The sequence below is a fragment of the Cervus elaphus genome, chromosome 19, assembly GCF_910594005.1.
Source record: "Cervus elaphus chromosome 19, mCerEla1.1, whole genome shotgun sequence".
NCBI classification, from domain to species: Eukaryota; Metazoa; Chordata; class Mammalia; order Artiodactyla; family Cervidae; genus Cervus; species Cervus elaphus.
In genome coordinates this window covers 32170038-32195087 of record NC_057833.1, presented here as the reverse complement: position 1 = coordinate 32195087, position 25050 = coordinate 32170038, and the positions used below count along the sequence as shown (strand labels likewise).

Here is a 25050-nt window from a genome sequence, read left to right as displayed (position 1 = left end):
CTCGGCACTCAGTAGAGAAGAGATCACAGACTCCCCCCGCCCCGCCCCTCCCTCCTTAACGGAGGTAGCACATTGCCATCACCAATGTTCCACTATTGATGGGGACCCAGCAGCCCCAGCGCCCACACAAAGAAACCCTAAAAAGAAATAAAATTAGTTACCTGTTCCACTGGTGGATAAGAACCTGCAAAAGTTCACCTGGCAGTTTTGCAAAAGAAAAAAAAATAAAAGAGCCACAAAGGACCTCAGATTGTGAGAATAGCTTTTAATTTTAAAAGAAGTGAAGCAGTAAATCATCCATCTCTCTTTCCATCACAGGCAAATAGTCTCCCAAAACATTTGAGATATTTCAAACAACAACTGTGACTAGTGCAAAAGAAACACCAACTCTTTTCAGGAACCAACATCGAAACCTGCCAAGCAGATGGGTGCAGGTCACAGGCTCAGCCTCTGCAGAGGCCAGGAGGAGCAGCCAGATTTGCACATTTATTTCAACATGCCCAGCTCTGAACAGATGAAAACAATATCTGGGGAGGGGAAACCACAAGAGAATGTTGCCCAAAGTGAAACAAATCTGCCCAACACCCTCATGTGGCTAATATCCTTGGCACCTGGAAGATGCTTTAAAAAGAAACACAAAGTCAGCAGCTTTTAGGCAAAACTGAAGGAACAGAGTTTGGGCTCATGTGTTTCTGGTTTTCATTTGGGGTCTTCTATATACATATATTGGTTCTTAGGTAGAAAAATCTGCTTTCTAGAAGGCATTCTGTACCTCACAGTGCTCCCGACTCCAATGAAAATGTTTGTGCTGCTTCTCTATGGATGCTTTGCAGAATTACCTTCTATGCCTACATGATCTCTACTACCTCCCCACAGCACCTGGCCTAGAGGAGCACTGTCCAACCGAAGTACAACACGCGTCTAATTTCAATCTTTTTTGGTAGCCACATTTAAAAAAGATTAAAAGAAAGTGAAACTTTATCAATATCTTGATATGTCTAAAATACTGTCGCTTTAGCACATAGTATAAAATATTGATGCAATATTTTGCATTCTTTCTGGTATTAAGCCTTCCAAATCTGGTAGGCATTTTCTGTTTACAGCACCACCTCATTGTGGACAGGCCGCATTTCCAGTCATGAGTCACATGTGGCCATGGACAACTGTGTTGAATCACATGGGTCTACAGAATCATAACACAAACGCTTTCAGGATTATCTACTGAGTAGGGAATCTCTGTGGCACTGCCTGGCTTATACACCAACTTAAGGGTACAGAAGCTTGTTCTGTAACCTAGAATTTTCGACCTTAGGTAAAGCATAGAATCACAACTTATCTAACCCTGTCCCCCCAACCTGCTCCCAACACCAGCCATCTCCCCACACGGATGATGTGATGTAGCAACCATGATGCCTACCAGATAAAAAGACATCATTTGTGTGGTAGAAAAACTTACTTGAGGATCACAGCTATAACTGAATTAAAATAAGATAATATTCCATAAAGGTTACAGAGTTAGCTGAAGGCAGTTCTGATGTTTTTCAGGGCAAGATGTGCTGTAAAGCAGATTTTTCATCTTTGAGGAAGAAGGTAAAGGTAACAAAAGACCAATTGGGAAATGGAGAGAAAAAAAAAACTGGATAATTAAAGTAATTACCCAAGAAACTGGGACTAGAATTTGGGATGGGGACACTAAAAACGAGACAAGTTCAAAAGTGGAGTGTGTGAGCTATTAACCAGAAACAACATCTAACCTCTTTGTGCCCTTGCATCTCACATGTCTGACCATAGTACCAACTGTAGGAAAATAAAAATAGAATTGAATGTTAGGGCAGAAATGGACTCCTGAGCTTAGCTGGTCTAACCCACTCATTTTAAGGAAAAAGGCCCGGGGAGATAAAGCAACTCAGCCCCATGTCACTTAGAAGTAGAGTCAGGCTACAAATCCAGGTGCTCTCACCAGATTGCAGGTAAGGCTTCATCCAGTTCAGGTCAAAGGAACAGATGATGTGGGGAGGAACAGGCTACTCCCTACAGCCCACAGTGAGCACAGGGGAATGGCAGGCACATTCTCTCGTAGGTGGGAAAAAAACAGCAAGTCAATTCAAAATATTAAAGCAATGTTGACATAAAATGGCATTCATATGGGACTCTTCCTAATAGTTTTGTTTGCATACTTCTTCTCCGCTCGAAAAAAGAATCCCAATATGAATTAAACTGGATTTCTGATGAGTTATGTGGGCATTTAGATTAACTAACAAAACAAGAACCTTGATACGCTGTACATTTCAAGACACATTCATCAGGATTTTACAAAGATGGGTATCAAAAGATATTTACAGGAAGAAAGTGCTCTCTTTCACATACACACACACAAAGTGAGAATTTCACAATTACACCACCGCCTAAAACAGAGAAGACTCCTAACAGGTTGATGACCAGTTGACAAAATACATTATTCCAGTTTTCAGTCATAAATCATCACACCTACATACATGTATAAAATTAAGCAGTATATTCCATACTCTGATTCCAGGTAGGCCTGCCTTGAACATATTAAGATATACATATTAATACATTTATAAGCATGAAAGAAGACTGATATTTGCTTCAGTTTTCCCCAACTCACAATCTGAAATAAAGAAGAACACATATATAAAACTTTGCCTTGTATAAATAGCCCTTTGTTTTGTGAGGCAGAAAAAAAAGGCAGCCATATTCCACTTTCTTATGATGTGTTTAGGTATCAAAAGGGCTGAATTTCTTTTTCTACTTCATGAATTAAATAATGTGTAGCCTGTAACTATACATACTGGCTTGAAACCACTCATTCTGCAAAGTTTTATTACAAATTTTTTTTAATTTGTTCAGAATACACATGCTATTTTTGTCCACTTTTCAATCCAAAGCCCCAGTTACCCTCCCACCCCCCAGGAAGGGCCTTCACTTTGTAACTGCAGTCAAATCAGTTTCATGTGTGTTCATTATTCTATGATCCTCAGCCCTAAGGAGACTGGATTTTGTAAGGCTGATCAGTGTGGAGGTTTCTGGGAGAGTCAGGGACTTGTGTCACCCAGTGGGGCTACTTTGGGATGTCTGAGACGATGTGAAAAGGTGACCCCAGTGGGCAGTTCAGTAGAGAGTTACTGCACCATGAGCTCCCTCCCTCTGCCAATCTCATTTGTTCCCAAACTGAAGAAACATCCGGAGAGAAGAGAGGCACTCTCTACCAGCCACACTGGCCCCACACGCCTGCTGCTCTTCAGAGGGTCAGCGTATCAGATCTCACCACATTCTCAAAGTGCACCCGGAAAGGAAGGGCAGAGTCATCACACCATTGTGTGGAGAAGGGAAGTGAGACACAGGGGGATGAGGAGACTTGCCCAGCCATGGACATAACCCAGGTCCCCAGGCCACAGGCTCCGCATCCTTCGCTCACAAGCCTAACAGATCTCCCGTGAGAAGGGCCCCCATCATCACCAGAATCCTGACTGTTCATAACGCACATCTCATAATTCAGTTTCTGGATTTACAGAATTGTGAAATTCTGTGCTATATTTCACCCCGTTGGTTCTACTTTATTTTCCTACATCTTCCAGAAAAATCCTTTCTAACCAACCAAATGCATGTTAAGCAGACAGCAATAAGTCCTTTTTTATTTGACTGCACAATCTGAAATAGAAACTCCAGAGACCCTAGCATTCGGTATAGAGCAGCAGAAAAATTAGAGACTGCCGTTCCACTTTTTCATCACATCTGAAACTCTGATCAAATCCCAGGTTGCAACTAAAATACTGAAATGCCAAAATAGAAACGATGGTCTTTCATAGCATCATAGCAAGTTTCTTTGCATCTGAAACCCTTAAACTGCTGATGATCACACTATTGGTCATGGCAGAGAAGCAGTGGAGGCAAGTCAGGAGGTGATTAGCCAAGGGCAGAGATGAAATTCTGCCCCAGAAAACAGAGACATGGAAGCAAGCGACAAGCTGGGGGATGAGAAAATTACGGACAAATTTGGGACACTTGAAATGATTCCAGGGAGTTGTCATGTGTTATGGTAAGAAGAGATCAGCTATTTTAACTAAAAACACACACGCCTATGCCTTAGTGGGAAGGGCTGCTGAGATACAGAATTCATCTACTTTTGGCAGAGAAAACACTGCTGCTGGGGGCATCTGCGTTCATACCACCAAACGTCACAAATCCAAGTGAATTCTAGACAGCACTGCAAGGGACAACAGCCCTTCTAATGCCGGAAAACCTAAACGGGGAACTAATTTTTTTTTAACTGTTCCTGAGATATAGTTTCTTTAAAATATTTACTTGCTTTTTCCAACTATTTTAACCTTGAAAAACCAACCCGTCACAGCTTTTCTAGTTGACTATAAAGGTCTCACACTCTCAGTCTCACTCTCACACACATTCATACAGTTGTATTATGCATTTTGATATGATTAAATTAAAAATATCTTCATTGCTGATGTTCTTATCTATACACGGAGAGATCAGACATTATTGTGTGTCATGAAAAAAATTATGTCACAAATAGAGCTCAGCCCAGTTACTGATTTTCGATATGAAACAAAAGTGGGCTTTTTGTTTATGGTGGGTGAGGCTACACAACTGGCCCTATTGGTTTCTCTGGGGACCACTATCACTGACCCCCAAATCAAAGCACAGGGGTCTGATGGCACTTCCTGTTTTCAATGTGCTAGTGGAAGATCCCCCACCAGGAATATGAATACTTTTTTAAAATCATCTTCTTCTTAAACATTTATAAAAAGAAAAACTATCTACAGTAGTGTATCATCACTAATAGAAATTTCCTCCCAGTTCTATTTTAGAAGGCGTCAAATGATGTTCTTTAAATAAACTATAAATACCCCATGTATTCCCTCATGTCTGGCTATCCCAACCTCTTGCTTTTTTTTTTTTTTTTTTGCAAGTTAAAAAGGCGTACGGCTTCTTCTCGCCAATTTGTACATCTGAGGTTTAGCTTGGTATCCTGCGGTAAAAGTACATGTAGCCCAGGTCTTTAGGGGGCCTTTCTGAGGCACAAACTTTGTGGTCATTGTAGATCACCCATCTGAAAACAAAAAACAGAAGCGAGTGGTGGATTTAAGTCAGTTCTAGGAAACCACAGAAGAAAGTTACTGCACCATACTTAAAATAATCAAGACGTTTTAAGATAATCCAAACTCAAGTCTATTGCATAAAAGGAAACAGAATGCTGGCGGGAAACTACATTGCTTTTTTATTCTCAGTTCAATCAAAAAGTAGTTCCTAAAGGAGCCTCCAAACATTTCCATTTGTAGACGTCCCTACATGGCCTCAGAAATGGAGTCAAAGACATATGTGTCTATTTCAGTCATAAATAGACATGAAGTGAACAATTATACAACCATTAAAATGTCTTCAAATGATATTTGGGAGAGTGAAAAAATAATATAATATGAAGCGGGAAAAAGCAGATTACAAAACTGTACTTACTGTGTACAAACTTCAAGCTTTTAGAAAAGTTGTAAATACATACATATGCATGCATACAGACAAACACATACACTCTTCCCATTGGAAACAGTAAAACAGAAATGTATCAAAATAGAGACTATAGTTCTCTCTTGGCCTCCAGACAACATATTCTTCATGTGATTTTGTATCTTACAGATTCCTTATGATGAAATTCACTGCTTTTTCTATTCTAATTAAGCTATTTTTCTTAAATGTATTTTTAAAAGAGTTGTCATGCTTGGTAATAAAATGAATTCACTATAAATTAACTCCATGGCTGATTCATGTCAATGTATGACAAAACCCACTGCAATGTTGTGAAGTAATTAGCTTCCAACTAATAAAAATAAATGAAAAAAAAATAATAATAAATTAAGTTCATGTGCTCAACTATTTTACGAATCAAGCTGAGAAGCCAAGACTTCAATGACTTAAGTGGAAAAGGACCACAGTGGATTTCTGGCTGGAGACCAATCACTCCCGCAGCAAGAGGTCAGCGTCCTACCAGGAGAGGCCAAGGTTACATGGTTCTTCAGTGTCCATGTGACCAAGCGCTGCCTCAAGAGAGCTGACCCACAGCACAGGCCACTCAGCCGGAGTTCAAGGAAGGGAAACCAGGGGGGGTTTTGGGGGGTCCAGCCCAGGAAGAAGACTCTGAAGACAGCAGCAGCCTGACACCCTACAACTGTCTCATTCCCAGCTCACCACACCCCTCACAATTCTTGAAGCCAAGGCTACAACAGGGTGAACACTGGGTGTTAGAGCTGCCAGACAGAACACAGGATACCCAGTCAAATGTGAGTATCATATAAGCAACAAATACTTGTTTAATATAAGGATGTCCCATGTAATAGTTGAGACATATTTATACTAAAAAGTTATTCATCATCTGAAATTCAGATGTAGTCTTGATGTATAAAATGGCTTTGAGAGTCTATCCCTACGAGACCACTGTGAGAACCAAATGAGATGACACATCAGACACCTGATGGAGTGCCTGGCACATGGCAGGTGCTCAATAAAACACAGATATCATTTTACCTTCTTAAAAAGACTCACCTTCCTTCCTTTTTAATGTGACAAACGTAGTGGCCACTCATTGTGGACGTTCCCATGTGACTGATGAACGCAAATAATTCATACACTAAGGAAGAGGAAACAACTCAGTTACTAGGCAGCATTTCTAGAAATAAATAGTACTTCTGTTCAGAATTTAATGCCAAGGAGAATGGAATCCAGCAACTGTTCAGACTTAAAGACAAAATCTATTTAGTTGCTAGGCTGAGAACACACACACACACACCCGCAATGTGACAGTAACTTCAACCTGCAAATCATAACAAAACAGGACATACTAGAGCTGACAGTAAGCGCCTATCTGAAAAGTGATTAAAAATAACACAGCCCAGTCTGGTGGCAAGCGCATGGGTCTAAAATGGTGGTCCTGGCTCCATCACCTCCAAGCAGGATGAGGGTGGAGAAGTTGCTTCGCCTCTCGGAACTCCTTTCTTCACAGAAATGCAAAATCCACCCACTTTACAAGGCTCTATGAGGCTTAAATGAGCAATTCAGACTAAAATACCACAGAAATGTCAGGATTCAGAGGAAGAAAGCAGATAGCTGTTATCATTTATAGACAGGGATAATGCTCAGAATATACATCCTGTGATTTCTGACTTACTCATGATGATAAACCAAATGGGACCAAAATTCAGGCTTCACGCTTTCTGAACAAGGAGATATATAGTCTCTTGGAGCCTGAGATGGACATTTATTCTCTAACAAATACCTCCTGCCATCCAGCACAGATGCTGTGCCAAATCCACTGTGAACGAATTTCAGCTCATGCTCCCCTGGCCAATCTGAGGCCTATACAACACCTTCACAACACAAAGTGGGTGCACAGACTGGTACTCATCCATCTCCTCAAACTGCTATAGACTACGATGGGGCAGGTACAGAAGCTGAGTGAGTGTTTATAATAGTTTGAGAGTAATATTCATGTCTGTTGAATCTAATAAGGAAAAAATGGGCTTGCATATTCATTTTTTTGGTACTCAATTTTTGTTGTATTTTACAAGGGTGTTGGTCTGGACAGACCCCTTCCTTGCTGCTCCCTCTCTCATCCTTTCTCTCCCCTGCTAATCCAGGACTAATCCATGCATTCAGCTATGAGTCCTCAGTCAGTACACTACATATTGCAGACCTCCTCTCCGCAAACATTTTCCCCCAGGAAATGACTTTCTTTTGGTTGTCCAGATGCCTGACTTCTCTTCTTCCAGACTTTTAAATACTGATGACCTGGGGCTCTGACCTCAGACCTTTCTTCCTTCTATCTTCACACCTACTCCCCACATTCTCTCCCTCCCTCCCTTTTCAACTCTGTTCCCACCACCACCCTCCCTCTCCAGTGCCTCTCCATGGCATTAACTGGAATTATGTTCTTCATTTCATTTCTGGAATGTTCACCGCTCATGTATAGAACTACAATTGAATTTTGTATATTGGCCTGTTTTCTGCTATCTTGCTGAAGCCATTTATTAGTTATAATAGTTTTTAAAGTAAATTCCTTAGAATTTTCTATATACACGCATGCTAAGTCACTTCAGTTGTTTCTGACTCTTTGCAACCCTATGGACTATAGCCGGTCAGGCTCCCCTGTCCATGGGATTCTGCAGGCAAGAGTACTGGAGTGGGTTGCCAGGCCCTCCTCCAGGGGATCTTTCAGACCCAGGGATTGAAACTGAGCCTCTTAGGTCTCCTGCATTGGCAGCCAGGTTCTTTACCACTAGCACCACCTGGGAAGCCCTTCTATATACAAGACCAAGTTATTTGCAAACAGAAATAGTTTTACTTCTTACTTGCCTATCTGGATGTCTTTTATTTCTTTTTCTTGCTTAACTGCCATGGCTAGAATCTCTTGCATGATGTTAAATAGAAATGGCAAGAGGGGACATCCTTGTCTTGTTCCTGCTCTGGGGGAAAAGCATTTAGTCTTTTACCATGAAGCATGATGTGGGCTGTGGAATTTAGGTGAAAGTGAAAGTCGCTCAGTCGTGTCCGACCCTTTGAGACCCCATGGACTGTATAGTCCATGGAATTCTCCAGGGCAGAATACTGAAGTGGGTAGCCTTTCCCTTCTCCAGGGGATCTTCCCAAACCAGGGATCAAACCCAGGTCTCCCTCACTGCAGGCGGATTCTTTATCAGCTGAGCCACCAGGGATATGGGTAGATGCCCTTTATCAGGTTGAGAAAGTTCCCTTTCATTGCCAGTTTGTCAAGCATTCTCTCCTCCCACCATTTCCTTCAAAATATATACAGAATCCGACTACTACTTACCACCTCTACTAGAAACCCCCAACCCAAGTTACCAGCGTCTCCTGTCTGAATTAGTACAATAGCCTCCGCTCCTACCAGGGCTCCCCGCTTCCTCCCTTACCCCCTAGAGACCATTCTCAGTACGGCTCCAAAGCTCACTCTTACAATGACCCATGACGGCCCCCAACCTCCTCCCACTCTCCTGCTCACTCCACTCCAGGTCCCCCAGCCTCCTGGCTACTCCGCTCACTGACAGGGAGGCCTTCAAGCCCCACACCTAGTGTTCCCTCAACCTGGAACTCTTCTTTCAGATGCCACATGATCCACTCCTCACTTCATAGAGGGCTCGGATCAAATGTCATCTCAGAGAGGCTTACTTATAAATAGCGACTCCTCCCCTCCTTCCACCCCATCCTCATCCCAACCTTTCTTTACTGTTGGCCATGGAGCTCAAAATAACACCGTATCACATTATCTATGTGTACATTTGTTCACTATCTCCTTTTATCCCAGGCTATGTCCTCCATAAGGACAATAAGTTTGTTTTGTTGTTGGGGTTTTTCTATTATTATTATAAAATTACCAAATATTTATTTCACTTGTCTGTTTTGTTTACCGGAATATTCCAGGCACAGAAAACAGTACATAGCATGCAGTAGGCATGTCTTCCTTCACCCCATGTCCTGATTTGTTTTTATATCTTTTCATATTGTATATATTTTTATAAACTGCCTACAAAAGTACAAATTGGGGTATAAATTAGTGATATTTAAAAAGAAATGAATCAGAGAAGATGGCCTTTCCCATCATCAACTAAGTTTCTGTTGTTAGCTATCACATTAACTGACAACTCCTCCCCTCCAACAAACAAAAAACCCAAAAGCAAAAAATCACAGGTATGAAACAGAAAACAGACAAGAACAGTTGTGAATGATAATCATTTTGCCTGGCACTTAGTGATGCAGAGACCTTGTCTGCCGTCCCCAGGGTTCCCTGTCACTAAGAACCCACACCACCTGGTTAACAGGAGTGAGTATGAGCTGAACCTTTTTCATGTTCCTTGACCATGGTTGGTTTTTAAAGCTCTTTTGGAATAATTGTATATCAAATTCTAAATCTTCAATTTGAGAGACTTTGGGCTGGTCTCCCACTAGGTGCCTGCCCTCTTAGAATCTTCATGAAATAAAGAAAGAACATGATCCTTCACAAGGAAGTGACCGTCCCTCACAAGGAACTGACCCCCCCCCAAAGTGTGAGAGTTGCTCAGTCCAGTTGTATCCAACCCTTTGTGACCCCATGGACTATAGCCTGTAAGTCTTCTCTGTCCATGGAATTCTCCAGGGCAGAATACTGAAGTGGGTAGCCTTTCCCTTCTCCAGGGGATCTTCCCAACCCAGGGACTGAACCCAGGTCTCCCACATTGCAGGTGGATGGTTTACCATCTGAGCCACCAGGGAAGCCCCAAAACACCTTAAAATAATTGAACCAAATATTTAATGAGCACTTCCCAGTAAACCAGGGTCATTTCAGTGAAATGTTGCTCAGATACCAACAACCCAGCGTGTTAACAAAACAGACAGACATAGAGAAAAAAATCCATACACTCCAATACAGCCAAACATGTCTTTAAGCCCCCAAAAGACATTTTCCCCTCTTTAGTTAAAAGCCATTAATTCATATGTATACTCAAAATCATAAAAACAAAGAAAAAAGATTAGCATAAACCTTAGTCCTATAATTAAAATTAACTGTGTTTATCAATAGAAGCAACCACTCCATGCATTATTCAAGGCCTCCTGCTAGGAACCAATAGCAAAAGAGAGAGTCTCAATAAATTTGAAAAAATTCAACATGTAAGAAATCTCAATTTATATCTGTTTCCAAACAGAACATCAAGGTGAATAAACCAGACAGTGAAGCCACTGCTGATTCTTCTCCCAGTTGCCAGAGATCTCCCTCCAAAAAACAGCATCATCACACTCTCAGAAAATATAGAGACCCCCTTTTATGTAGCTAGAAAAGGCATTTTAAAGCAAGGTAAATCATTTTAAAAATGCTGACTTTCAAGACTTCCCTGGTGGTCCAGTGGCTAAGACCCCGTGCTCCCAATGCAGCAGGCCCAGTTCAATTCCTGGTCAGGGAACTAGATTCTGCATGCTGCAACTAAGACCCAGTGCAGCCAAATAAATACATAAAACATTTTTTGTTGTTGTTGACTTTCAACAGGGACACTTTTACACTATCTAGAAGAACTGGACAAAACTACCTAAACTACCATGTTCAACATCTGGCCAGTGGAGTCCCTCTAACGAGTCAGAATTAGTGTCTGAAACTAGCATCCTTCATCCCCACTTTCCTCTTCCAACAAACCTGTCCTTTTCTGAATTTAGGAACATGTCCACAGGCTTTCTAATAAGAAGAATTTTTAATATCTAAATTCTACCACCCCCACCAAAAGTAATAAGTGATTGTACTTGATTTTACTCTTTGAAAAAGAAAGCACTGTCAGGAAAATTAACTGCAAACTTGGAAAGCAGAAGAGGTAGGCAGAATGCTCTTTTGTATTGTTAGGTAGTTAGAATAGGAAAAAGGAGTCTAGAATGGCAGTGGCTAAAAGACAAAGAAGGGAAAAGCCTGTGAAAATAGAACAAAGGAAGGCCTGAGGATGATCGGAGTGACAACCTCAGATAAAACAAACAGCCCTCTTGGCTAGCCCAAGTTACATAGGGCAGGCCCCAGGAGGGGAGGAAAAAAAACAGATAAAAAGAGGAATCAAAATTGGGTGGGGGGGCTTCTCTTCTCTTCCTGTCTTTTGGGTTGGCCAGCCCTCACGCCTTGAGGATGTATTTTCCTTTACTTTCTAAATAAAACTGAGCTGTAATACAGAGCTGTAATGCTGGTCCATATGAGGAAATTACATGGAGCCATAACACTAGTCTGTCCATTGCTTCAAATTTCTGTTGCAATGAGACAGCACTGAGGAAATCACACACTCCCCTGACAGTACCATATGGAGAAATGGCCACCCAAGGATTGTCTGGGGTAGGGACTAGCATACTATGATGCCACATAGGCCGAATCCAGCCCACAGACTGTTTCTGTGCTGCCAGGGAGAAAGAAAAAAAGTGGGGGGACAAAAATACCAGATGACAAATATATGGCCTGTGAGGCCTAAAACATTTACTATCTGGACCTTCAGAGAAAAAGCGTGCAGACCCCTAGTCTAGGGTAATGAACTTACTTCCTCTCACCACTTACTACTGACTAAAGATTCCACATTTAGTGAAGTTACTTGTTAACTTGTAGATTTTTGTCTGACAAAGATACCAAAAAGTTCTCTCTGGTGGAATATATACAAGCATGCCTCAGAGAGATTGTGGGTTTGGTTCCAGGCCACCACAATAAAGCAATTATCAAAATAAAGCAAGTCACATGAATTTTTTTGGTTTCCCAGTGCATATAAATAAAAACTATGTTTTGCACTATACTGTAGCCTATTCAGTATGCAATAGCATATGTCTAAAAAAGAAATGTGCATATCCTAATTTAAAAATACTTTATGGATTAAAAAATGCTAACCATCATCTGAGCCTTCAGCAAGTTGTACTCTTTTTGCTGGTGAAAGTGAAAGTCACTCAGTTGTGAATGATTCTTTGCGACTCCATGGACTGTAGCCTGCCAGACTCCTCTGTCTATGGAATTCTCCTGGCCAGAATACTGGAGTGCATAGCCCTTCCCTTCTCCAGGGGATATTCCCGACCCAGGGGGTCTGAAATATTGTGAGAATTACCAAAATGTGACACAGAAATACTAAGTGAGCAAATGGTGTTGGAAAAATGGCTTCAACAGACTTGCTTGATGCGCCACAGCCACAAGCCTTCACTTTATAAAAACCACAATGTCTGTCGAACACATAAAAGCGAATCACATTAAAATAAGGTCTGCCTGTGCCGATGCGATTCCAGTTCTGTAAGGATTAAGCCATCAGCCACTGCAGATGCCCCCTCCAAAGTATTCTTGGGACACTGATCTGCTTTTGATAGCAGATTGTAAAGTTTCCTTACCTTTTAAGTAAGTAATCTGTTGTAACTTTCTGTATTTGCCTTTCAAATCTTTTATTGTCACTTTGGTTCAGTGAATAAGTATTGTTTCACACTAACCTATCATCCTATCTGACCAAGTGTTTTAAAACCTTTTGATATCTTTGACAAAGTTCTTTTGACTTCTAGCTAACTTTGAGATGATTCCAAGGGCCCCTGAAACAACCCAAAGTAATTAGGTTCAATTGATATGTTAAATTACATAGGAAGACATTGTCAAATAAGTGGTGATAAACCTTAGGTTATATTATGTGGGTAAGTTCATTAATATAGATATTCCAAAATTATATGGAATTCCTAAAAATCTGGTGTGTGCTAGTATAATGCTACTAGTCTAATTCTAGTTATTATCTTAAAATGTCACATGTCCCAGAAATAACCAAGTTTCTTGTCAACTGCATTGTAGTGATATCTTTAGCCATGCCATTTTGAGTCTTCTGTCATTGTTTTACTCTGATACTTTTACAAAATGAAGTACTTCAAGAAGATCCATAAAAAGGACTTTTTGATCATTATAAGTTGCTGATGACTTTCAGATAATATCCTGAACTGGGTAAGAAATTACAAAACTAATGGAGAATCTGATGGTTTCATCTAGATCAACAGGAGTTAATTACATGGGACCAAGTGAACTGATAAATACAACTTACACTTTTATGACTTTTTGTCCAAAGCATTCGTGGCTTTTAATTTTTGTTTTCCAGAAAAACTTTCCTCTTATGCTAATAGAGACCTACAACTGAGACCTACAACATGCTGATAAAGCATAACTTCTAAAATGAAGATGAAACATGTATCTTTTCCTCTCTACCTGCTCCCTCTGGAATCTGGCTTCTCCACCTGGCTCCACCCTGGACTTGATGGCTTATTGTTATCCAGACTGCCACTAGTTATACTAATCATCATTTTCATTTGTTCTCTCCTTGTTGTTTCAAACTGTTTTGTATTTCTGTCTACTGTACTATGACCTTACTAATGTCACCAGCTATATTACTGATATGTTACTGATGATTTTTCCAAGAGTCATGTATGGATGTGAGAGCTGGACCATAAAGAAGGCTGAGCACCAAAGAATTGAAGCTTTCAAACTGTGGTGCTGGAGAAGACTCTTGAGAGTCCCTGCGACAGCACGGAGATCAAACCAGTCAATCCTACAGGCTATCAACTCTGAATATTCACTGGAAAGACTGATGCTGAAGCTCCAATACTTTGGCCACCTGATGCAAAGAACCAACTCAATGGAAGAGACCCTGATGCTGGGAAAGACTGAAGGCAAAAGAAGAGGGTGAGAGAGGATGAGATGGTTAGACAGCATCACCAACTCAATGGACATGAATCTGAACAAGCCCCAGGGGATACTGGCGTGCTACACTCCATGAGGTCGCAAAGAGTCAAACACAACTTAGTGACTGGACAACAAAATTACTGATATTCTATTTCACAAGACTGTTGTCTCTTATATTATCTGATGTGTAGGACAGGCCTCTGACAAAATTAATGGTGGTTAAGCTGGAATCAAGATTTCCGGGAGAAATATCAATAACCTCAGATATGCAGATGACATCACCCTTATGGCAGAAAGTGAAGAGGAACTGAAAAGCCTCTTGATGAAAGTGAAAGAGGAGAGTGAAAAAGTTGGCTTAAAGCTCAACATTCAGAAAACTAAGATCATGGCATCCAGTCCCATCACTTCATGGGAAATAGATGGGGAAACAGTGGAAACAGTGTCAGACTTTATTTTTCTGGGCTCCAAAATCACTGCAGATGGTGAGTGCAGCCATGAAATTAAGAGATGCTTACTCCTTGGAAGGAAAGTGATGACCAACCTAGACAGCATATTAAAAAGCAGAGATATTACTTTGCCAACAAAGGTCCATCTAGTCAAGGCTATGGTTTTTCCAGTGGTCACGTATGGATGTGAGTGTTGGACTGTGAAGAAAGCTGAGCACGGAAAAATTGATGCTTTTGAACTGTGGTGTTGGAGAAGACTCCTGAGAGTCCCTTGGACTGAAAGGAGATCCAACCAGTCCATCCTAAAGGAGATCAGTCCTGGGTGTTCATTGGAAGGACTGATGCTGAAGCTGAAACTCCAATACTTTGGCCACCTCATGCAAAGAGGTGACTCACTAGAAAAGACCCTGATGCTGGGAGGGGTTGGGGGCAGGAGGAGAAGGGGACGACAGAGGATGAGATGGCTGGATGGCATCACCCACTCGATGGACATGAGTTTGAGTAAACTACAGGAGTTTGTGATGGACAGGGAGGCATGGCATGCTGCAATTCATGGGGTCGCAAAGAGTCGGACATGACTGAGCGACTGAACTGAACTGAAACGACTTGAGGCAACTGATTACATATATAACTCTATATAGAATAACATAATAGTACAGCTCTAGACATGGCACAAATAGATTCGTGGGATTAGATCTGATAGACAAAGTGCCTGAAGAACTATGGACAGAGGTTTATAACATTGTACAGGAGGCAATGACCAAAATCACCCCCAAGAAGAAGAAATGCAGAAAGCCTTCCTCAGTGATCAATGCAAAGAAATAAGGGAAAACAATAGAATGGGAAAGACTAGCAATCTCTTCAAGAAAATTAGACATAGCAAGGGAACATTTCATGCAAAGAAGGGCACAATAAAGGACAGAAATGGTATGAACCAAATGTCTGTTAAGCAGAAGACATTGAGAAGAGCTGGCAAGAATACACAGAAGAACTGTATAAAAAAAGGTCTTAGTGACCCAGATAACCACAATGGTGTGGTCACTCACCTAGAGCCAGACATCCTGGAGTGTGAAGATAAGTAGGCCTTAGGAAGCATCACTATAAACAAAGCTAGTGGAGATGATGGAATTCCAGTTGAACTATTTCAAATCCTAAAAGATGATGCTGTTAAAATGCCACACTCAATATGCCAGCAAATTTGGAAAATGCAGCAGTGGCCACAGGACTGGAAAAGGTCAGATTTCATTCCAATCCCAAAGAAGAGTAATGCCAAAGAACATTCAAACTACTACACAATTGTGCTCATTTGACATGTTAGCAAGGTAATCCTCAAAATCTTTGAAGTTAGGCTTCAACAGTACGTGAACTAAGAACTTCCAGATGTACAAACTAGACCTAGAAAAGGCAGAGGAACCAGAGATCAAAATGCCAACATCTGTTGGATCATAGAAAAAACTAGGGAATTCCAGAAAAACATATACTTTTGCTTCATTGACTACGCTAAAGCCTTTGACGGTATGGAATTCTTAAAGAGTTGGGATACCAGACCACCTTACCTGCCTCCTGAGAAACCTGTATGCAGGTCAAGAAGCAACAGTTAGAACTGGACATGGAACAACAGACTGGTTCCAAACTGGGAAAGGAGTATGTCAAAGCTATATATTGTTACCCTGCCTATATAACTGATATGCAGAGTACATCATGCAAAATGCCAGGTTGGATGAAGCTGGAATCAAGACTGCAAGGAGAAATATCAATAACCTCAGATATTCAGATGATACCACCCTTACGGAAGAAAGCAAAGATGAACTAAAAAGCCTCTTGATGAAAGTGAAAGAAGTGAGTGAAAAGGTTAGCTTAAAACTCAACATCCAAAAACTAAGATCATGGCATCTGATCCATCACTTCATGGCAAAAAGGTGGGGAAAAAAATGGAAAACAGTGACAGACTGTATTTTCTCGGGTTCCAAAATCACTGTGGACAGTGACTGCATGTGTGCTAAGTCACTTCAGTTCATCTGACTCTCTGCGACCCTGTGGGCTGTAGCCCACCAGGCTCCTCTGTCCATGGGATTCTCCAGGCAAGAATACTGGAGTGGGTTGCCATGTCCTCTTCCAGGGGATCTTCCCAACCCAGGGACTGAACCTGTGTCTCCTGGAACTCCTGCATTGCAGGCAGATTATTTACTGCTGAGCCCCCAGGGAAGCCCTGCAGCCACATTAAAAGACACTTGCTGCTTGGAAGAAAAGCCATGACAAACCTAGACAGCGTATTAAAAAGCAGAGACATCACTTTGCCAACAAAGGTCTGTATAGTCAAAGCTATGGTTTTCCAGTAGTCATGTACGGATGTAAGAGTTAGACCATAAAGAAGGCTGAGTACCAAAGAATTGATGCTTTCAATTTGTGGTGCTGGACAAGACTCTTGAGAGTACCGTGAACAACAAGGAGATCAAACCAGTCAATCTTAAAGGAAATCAGTCCCGAGTATTCATTGCAAAGGCTGATGTTGAAGCTCCAATACTTTGGCCACCTGATGAAAAGACCCTGATGGTGGAAAGATTGAGGGCAGGAGGAGAAGGGGGCAACACAGAACAAGATGGTTGGATGGCATCACCAACTCAATGGGCATGAGTCTGAACAAACTCCAGGAGATAGTGAAGGACAGGAAGCCTGGTGAGAGGTAGTGCATGGGGTCACAAAGAGTCGGACACGACTGAGTGACTGAACAACAAGACATAGGAAGAGGCAATAAGGGAAAGAATTTCCAAATCGTAAACTAGTACGACAGACAATCCAGAGAATTTTAGGTTATCAACAGGGCCTAATTCAAAAAATACTTGTCGAATGGCCTATCAACAAAATCCCCATCTGACCTAAGCATGAGATTTCCTAGTCCAGCAGGACAAATTTGTCACGAAATGCCTCCCAACCCTGGATCAAATCTATGACCAGGAGGGGGCGCTGTAGATGGAGAATGCTGCCTGCCATTCCTGCTCTACAAAGATCAAGCCTTCAGCCAGTGCCCCTGACCACAGTGCAGCCTCAGGGAATTCAGGATGGAGAAAGAACAGGAACCTTTCTGTACTCTGGGTACCGACCTTAGACAGTTAAGACTCATATCTAACGAATGATTTCAACGAGCTAAGAATCTTGCATCTTCCCCGACATGGAAAAGTACTACGATCATTAACTTGAGATATGTTTTCTTTGTGATTAGCAGTAAACTTTTGATGTTCAACTATACGTTTTTCTTCCGGCAAATACTCCTATTAATATATACCTTGGCTCCTTCTTTACCTCTTCAGAGAATTCCTCAGATGATACTGTCCTCAGTAAGGTTCCCCAGATAAAACTTGCAACTTTTAGGTTCTGAGGTTTTTCTTCTGCCAACACCTGTAACTTCCAGGAGTTATGATCCTCATAGACACTAATTATACATCTAACTCAGCCATCAAATTATCTTTAAATATTCTAGCCTTTCAGATGCTTTTGAATCAGTAATAACAACTAACTGGTTCCCTAATAAATCAAAGAAAATCTGTCTATAGGTTCAGTTTTTATGTACCTGACAGTCATTTTACTTTTTTGAAAACTATAGTTTTATAACACATAATGACCAAAAGCAATGCTAGATTCAGGAGTGCAATTAATTTACATTTTTAAAATTATTTAAGCATGTATATCTACTTAAAAAGGCATGAGATTGTGAGGGCAGGACACATTATTTAGTCAGTTTACAGAGTGCTCAGAATAGAGGGTTTCCTTGGTGGCTCAGACAATAAAGAACTTATCTGTCAGTGTAAGAGATGTGAGTCCAATCCCTGGGTTGGGAAGATTCCCTGGAGAAGGAAATGGCAACCCACTCCAGTATTCTTGCCTGGGAAATCCCAAGGACAGAGAAGCCTGGTGGGCTACAGTCCACGGGGTCACAAAGAGTCGGACATGACTGACGGCCCACAGACAACTCCCCAGAATACAGAAACACCAAAACTCCTGGGAGCAAACACCAAGACCCCGGGTGCTCTGCAGCCTTTGCATGAGAAACCAGTGACTGTTCCAACTGAATCGTCCTAACTTGAATAATGTGATTCATTACCCATCCCTAACAACAGAAGGGAAAATGTCATTCCCAAATTACCAGCATTTGACTCTCAAACATCCTACATCTGCAATCTCCCTGCCTTCATCTGCTTGCTTTCCCTCATTCCTGCTCTGAGAAAAGACCCACGGTTTGTGGTGGGGGGCAAGGGATGGATTTGGAGCTTTTAGAAAACTATTCAATTCCCAAAAAGACAGAAAGGAGGATTTGAGTAAATCAATAACAGCTTAAGGTAACTGATAACATGGACAGAATCTTAAAAGGTCTACAAATTGCCTCCCCAACTCCAGCCAGCTCAAAATTACCAATCCACCTGGACTTCTCATTGGCATACTGCCTAAAACAACAAGTCGCAAAGACTTTCCTCCGAGCTCAATAGTTCCTGGCCATCTATACTTCAGTGTAAATTAGTTTACTCCAGAGTGGCTTCCTCCTAACGTCCATAGTACCACTGAAAAGCACAGGTGCTGACAGAATGAGAAAGAGAATCCAGACGTATTAAGTGTGTGCGGCTTTCGAGGAGACCACTGGGGCTTAGCTTCCCCGGCTGCTGTGCCTCTGCTACACAGCTCCTATTCTGACTGCATTCCCCGGGGAGTTCTGAATGTTGGGAGCACCACCATTATGTAAATGAAATGTCTCTCTGCTCTCCTTGCTGGAAAATTCTCAGCTGCAGCAGAAGATGTCTGCACCATTAGAGCAATGTGGCTGAAGGAGCCGGAGCAGGTTCTGAGTAATCACAGCCTAATCACATTTTAATTACATTGGCAATCAGTGAGTTCTTAAAAAAAAAGGAAAAAAAAAAAAAAACTAAGCACTCATTAAGTGCAACACAGAAACAGAAATGATTTTGCAATGGCAGGAGCCCAGATAGGTCAGACTGATGACTTGATTTCCCACTTCTTAAGAATTTTTAAAACTCAACAGAAAGTTAAGTACAGCTCTTATTAAGGTAGGTAGGAGATGACCATAAATAGTCTTCTGAAAAATAGGCTCCTGCTTGTGTTCCGATTTAGAAAACTTGAGGATGACTCAAGAGAGGGCAAAAGACAAAATGCAGCCTTCAAAATCAGCCAGACCTGAATTACAGGGTGGTCCTACCACAAGCAAGTAGGTATCTTATCAGCTACCACTTTCTCACTGTGAGGAGCCAGGAAAAAGCAGGAAAGGGAATGCCTGGCATTTAGTAGACATTCAGTAAAGCACAGCTACTATTTCACCAAGTGTTAAAAGCACGAACCCTTTTAATCAAATTAGATAACATCATGCAACGACATTGCTTCCTCATTCAAAACGATGACAAACAGACTTTTTTTTTTTTAGTTGGAGGCTAATTACTTCACAACATTTCAGTGGGTTTTGTCATACATTGACATGAATCAGCCATGGAGTTACATGTATTCCCCATCCCGATCCCCCCTCCCACCTCCCTCTCCACCTGATTCCTCTGGGTCTTCCCAGTGCACCAGGCCCAAGCACTTGTCTCATGCATCCCACCTGGGCTGGTGATCGACAACAGACATTTTCCATTAACATATTCCCTAAAGGAAGAATTTGATGCAAGTGCTTCTTTAATCCCAGTCACTGTTTTTCCAGTTCAAACACCTTCCATGTCATTATTTTCAGAGTTGACAGGCTGTAGCGACATCCCAGTAGCTACGCTACTCCTTAAAGTAAGAGTAACCTACTCTCAGGTCTTCCCTGATGACTCAGCAGTAAAGAATTCGCCTGCCAATGCAGGAGACATGAGTTTGATCCCTGGATTGGGAAGACCCTCTGGAGAAGGAAATAGTAACCTACTCCAGTATTCTTGCCTGGGAAATCCCATGGACAGAGGAGCCTGGTGGGCTATAGTCCATGGGGTCACAAAGGAGTCGGACCTGCAAGGTTCCTCTGTCCATGGGATTCTCCAGGCAAAATACTGGAGTGGGTTGCCATGCCCTCCTCCAGGGGATCTTCCTACCCCAGGGATCAAACCCGCATCTCTTGTGTCTCCTTCATTGGCAGGCAGGTTCTTTATCACTAGCACCACCTAGAGACAGACCCTCATATTCTCAGAACCTCTGCAGAGAACTCTGGGACAAGACTCTTTCTGCTAAATTTTAACCTGGAAATACTCAATAGTAAGAGGCATTGGCAGCCATCCTGTGGCCACGAGGGAGTGCCTGTCTAAGACTGGAACCAACCCTAAGGAAAGAGAGGCAGACGATACACCCAGACAAAAGAGTTTGAGTTCTGGGTGCCCAAGGGCATGCCCAAAGTCAAGTCTTCCTGGGACCTGCTAGCTTTTATGATACAACACATACTGTTTTGTTTAAACAAGTTTGGCTTAGCAATCCTGCTACTTACAAAAGAACCCTGAAAACTGAGGTTGTTGGTTTTATTTGATTGTCTGTTTGGGCTCTCCATTTTGCTCCTAAATAGAAATTACCTAAACCTTTAAATTTTCCTCATTACCCCCAACTCAAATGTTCAAGCCAATTCACCAACCAAAATGAAGTTAAGAAGCAATGTCTTGAGAATGTAAACAACTCACCTATACAGAATACATATTTTTCAGAGTGGTACCTGTGAATTCAATGTAATTCTAATCAAATCCCTGCAGAAAGGCCAATTGCAAGATCAGGAACTTTTCAAAATTCAAGAGAAACAGTTTAGAAAATATATCAACAGAAAATTGGAATGAAGATTTACTAACCATGGCCTTTCCATCAAAGCAAGACCCAGTTTCCCCTATAGCCAGTCCCTCCTTTTTCAGGAAGCTTGCACAACCTTCTTATCCTCATCCATCAGAGGGCAGACAGAGACAAAACCACAATCACAGAAAGCTAACCAAATTGATCACAGTTTTGTGTATGTTAATGAAACTATGAGCCATGTGATGAAGGAAACCACCCAAGACAGATGGGTCATGGTGGAGAGTTCTGACAAAACATGGTCCACTGGTGAAGGGAATGGCAAACCACTTCAGCATTCTTGGCTTGAGTGTCCCATGAACAGTATGAAAAGATGAACCCCCCCAGGTCGGCAGATGTCCAATATGCTGCTGGATAAGAGCAGAGAAATAGCTCCAGAAGGAATGAAGAGGATGAACCAAAGCAGAAACAATGCCCAGCTGTGAATGTATCTCATGGTGAAAGTAAACTCTGATTCTGTAAAGAACAATATTGCATAGGAACCTGCAATGTTAGATCCATCAATCAAGGTAAACTGGAAGTGGTCAAACAGAAGATGGCAAGAGTGAACATCAACATTTTAGGAAACAGTGAACTAAAATGAATGGAAATAGGCAAATTTAATTCAGATGACCGTTATATCTACTGCTGTGGGCAAGAATCCTTTAGAAGAAATGCAGTAGCCCTCATAGTCAACAGAAGAGTCTGAAATGCAGTACTTGGGTGCAACCTCAAAAATGACAAAATGATCTCTGTTCATTTCCAAGGCAAACCATTCAATATCACAGTAATCCAAGTCTATGCCCCAACAACTAATGCCAAAGAAGCTAAAAGTGAACAGTTCTATGAAGACCTAGAAGACCTTCTAGAACTAACACCAAAAAAAGTTGTCCTTTTCATCATAGGGGATTGGAATGAAAGTAGGAAGTCAAGAGATACCTGGAGTAACAGGCAAGTTTGGCCTTGGAGTACAAAATGAAGCAGGGCAAAGGCTAACTGAGTTTTGTCAAGAGAACGCAAGGGTCATCAGCAAACACCCTCTTCCAACAACACAAGAGACAACTCTACACACGGACATCATCAGATGGTCAATATCAAAATCAGATTGATTATATTCTTTGCAGGAAGATGGAGAAGCTCTATACAGTCAACAAAAACAAGACCAGGAGCTGACTGTGGCTCAGATCATTAACTCCTTATTGCAAAATTCAGACTTAAATTGAAGAAAGTAGGGAAAACAATAGGCCATTCAGGTATGACCTAAATCAAACCCTTTACAATTACACACTGGAAGTGACAAATAGAGTCAAGGGATGATATCTGATAGAGTGCCTGAAGAACTATGGATGGAGGTCCGTAACATTGGTATAGGAGGTGGTGATTAAAACCATCCCCAAGAAAAAGAAACGCAGAAAGGCAAAATGGTTGTCTGAGGAGGCCTTACAAATAGCTGAGAAAAGAAGAGAAGCAAAAGGCAAAGGAGAAAAGGAAAGATACACCCATCTGAATGCAGAGTTTCAAAGAATAGCAAGGAGAGATAAAAAGCTTCCCTCAGTGAACAATGCAAAGAAACAGAGGAAAACAACAAAATGGAAAAGATTACAGATCTTTTCAAGAAAACTGGAGATACCAAGGGAGCATTTCATGCAAAGATGGGCACAATAAAGGGTAGATACAGTATGGACCTAACAGAAGCAGAAGATATTAAGAAGAGATGACAAGAATACACAGAAGAACTATACAAAAAAGGTCTTAATGACCTGAATAACCATGATGGTGTGATCACTCATATAGAGCCAGACATCCTGAAGTGTGAAGTCAAGTGAGACTTAGGGAGCATTACAAAGCTAGCTAGCTAGCTAGCTAGCTAGCTAGCATTACAAAGCTAGTGGAGGCAATGGAATTCCAGTTGAGCTATTTGAAGTACTAAAAGATGATGCTATGAAAGTGCTGCACTCAATATGCCAGCAAATTTGGAAGACTCAGCAGTGGCCACAGGACTGGGAAAGGTCACTTCTCATTCCAATCCCAAAGAAGGGCAATGCCAAAGAATGTTCAAACTACCACACAACTGCACTCATTTCACATGCGAGCAAGGTAATGCTCAAAATCCTTCAAGTTAAGCTCAACAGTACGTGAACCAAGAACTTCCATATGTAGAAGCTGGATTTAGAAAAGGCAGAGGTACCAGAGATCAAATTGCCAACATTGTTGGACCATAAAAAAAGCAAGTGAATTTCAGAAAAACATCTATTTCTGCTTCATGTACTACATTAAAGCCTTTGACTCTGTGGATCCCAACAAACTGGAAAATTCTTAAAGAGATGGGAATACCAGAGCACCTGACCTGCCTCCTGAGAAACCTGTATGCAGGTCAAGAAGCAACAGTTATGGAACCAGACATGGAACAACGAACTGGTTCAGAATTGGGAAAGGAGTACATCAAGGTTGTATATTGTCACCCTGCTTTTTTAACTTATATGCAGAGTACATTATGCAAAACCCTGGGCTGGATAAATCTCAAGCTGGAATCAAAATTGCTGGGAGGAATCTTGATTTCTGCATATCATCTCAGATATGCAGATGACACCACCCTTATGGCAGAAAGAAAAGATGAACTAAAGAGCCTCTTGATGAAAGGCAAAGAGGAGAGTGAAAAAGCTGGCTTAAAACTCAACATTCAAAAATGAAGATCATGGCAACTGGTCCATCACTTTATGGCAAAAAGATGGGGAGAAAATGGAAACAGTGACTGACTTTATTTTCTTGGGCTCCAAAATCACTGTGGATGGTGACTGTAGCCATGATATTAAAAGACGCTTGCTCCTTGGAAGAAAAGCTATGACAAACCTAGACATCATATTAAAAAGCAGAGAGATCACTTGCCAACAAAGGTCCATCTAGTCAAGGATATGGTTTTTTCAGTAGTCATGTATGGATGTGAGAGTTGGACCATAAGGAAAGCTGAGCACCAAAGAATTGATGCTTTTGAACTGTGGTGTTGGAGAAGACTCTTGAAAGTCCCTTGGACAGCAAGGAGATCAAACCAGTCAATCCTAAAGGAAATCAACCCTGAATATTCACTGGAAGGACTAATACTGAAGCTTAAGCTCCAATACTTTGGCCACCTGATGTAAAGAGCCAGCTCATTGGAAAAGACTGATGCTGGGAAAGACTGATGGCAGAAGGAGAAGGGCGACAGAAGATAAGATGATTGGATGGCACCACCAACTCAATGGACATAAGTTTGAGCAAGCTTTGGGAGATGGTGAGGGACTGGGAAGCCTGGCATGCTGGAGTCCATAGGGTCACAAAGTCAGATGCAACTGAACAACAACACAGACAAATTCTGAGAAGTAACTAAACCAGAAACACATACAGCTATATGGGAAACCATATAGCTTCAGGGGCAGAAGAAAGGGGAGATGAAGCAAAGGAAAACATGTTTCTGCCAGAAAAACTCAATATTACAAGGCTATGAGGTATAATTTACAATACTTGAAACTGTCAAACAAATCAATTAAAAAAAATCTAAACACGTCAATAAAAATGGGCAATGGGCAAAGGAAGTGAGGAAGCAATTAACACAAGAAGAAAAACAACTAGGCA

General features: G+C 41.5%; 1 protein-coding gene across 2 annotated transcripts in view; it reads right to left on the bottom strand.

The window, feature by feature from the left end:
- Positions 1 to 250: 250 nt before the first annotated feature.
- USP13 (ubiquitin specific peptidase 13) overlaps positions 251 to 25050 on the bottom strand; it is a 130571-nt gene continuing 105771 nt past the window's right edge. For both annotated transcript variants that reach the window (XM_043873797.1, XM_043873798.1), the window contains 2 exons: positions 6574 to 6658; positions 251 to 5089 (listed from right to left, as the gene is read on the bottom strand). In XM_043873797.1, coding sequence (XP_043729732.1) covers positions 4996 to 5089; positions 6574 to 6658 — 179 coding nt within the window. In that variant the 3' untranslated portion in view covers positions 251 to 4995. The remainder of the gene's footprint in view (positions 5090 to 6573; positions 6659 to 25050) is intronic.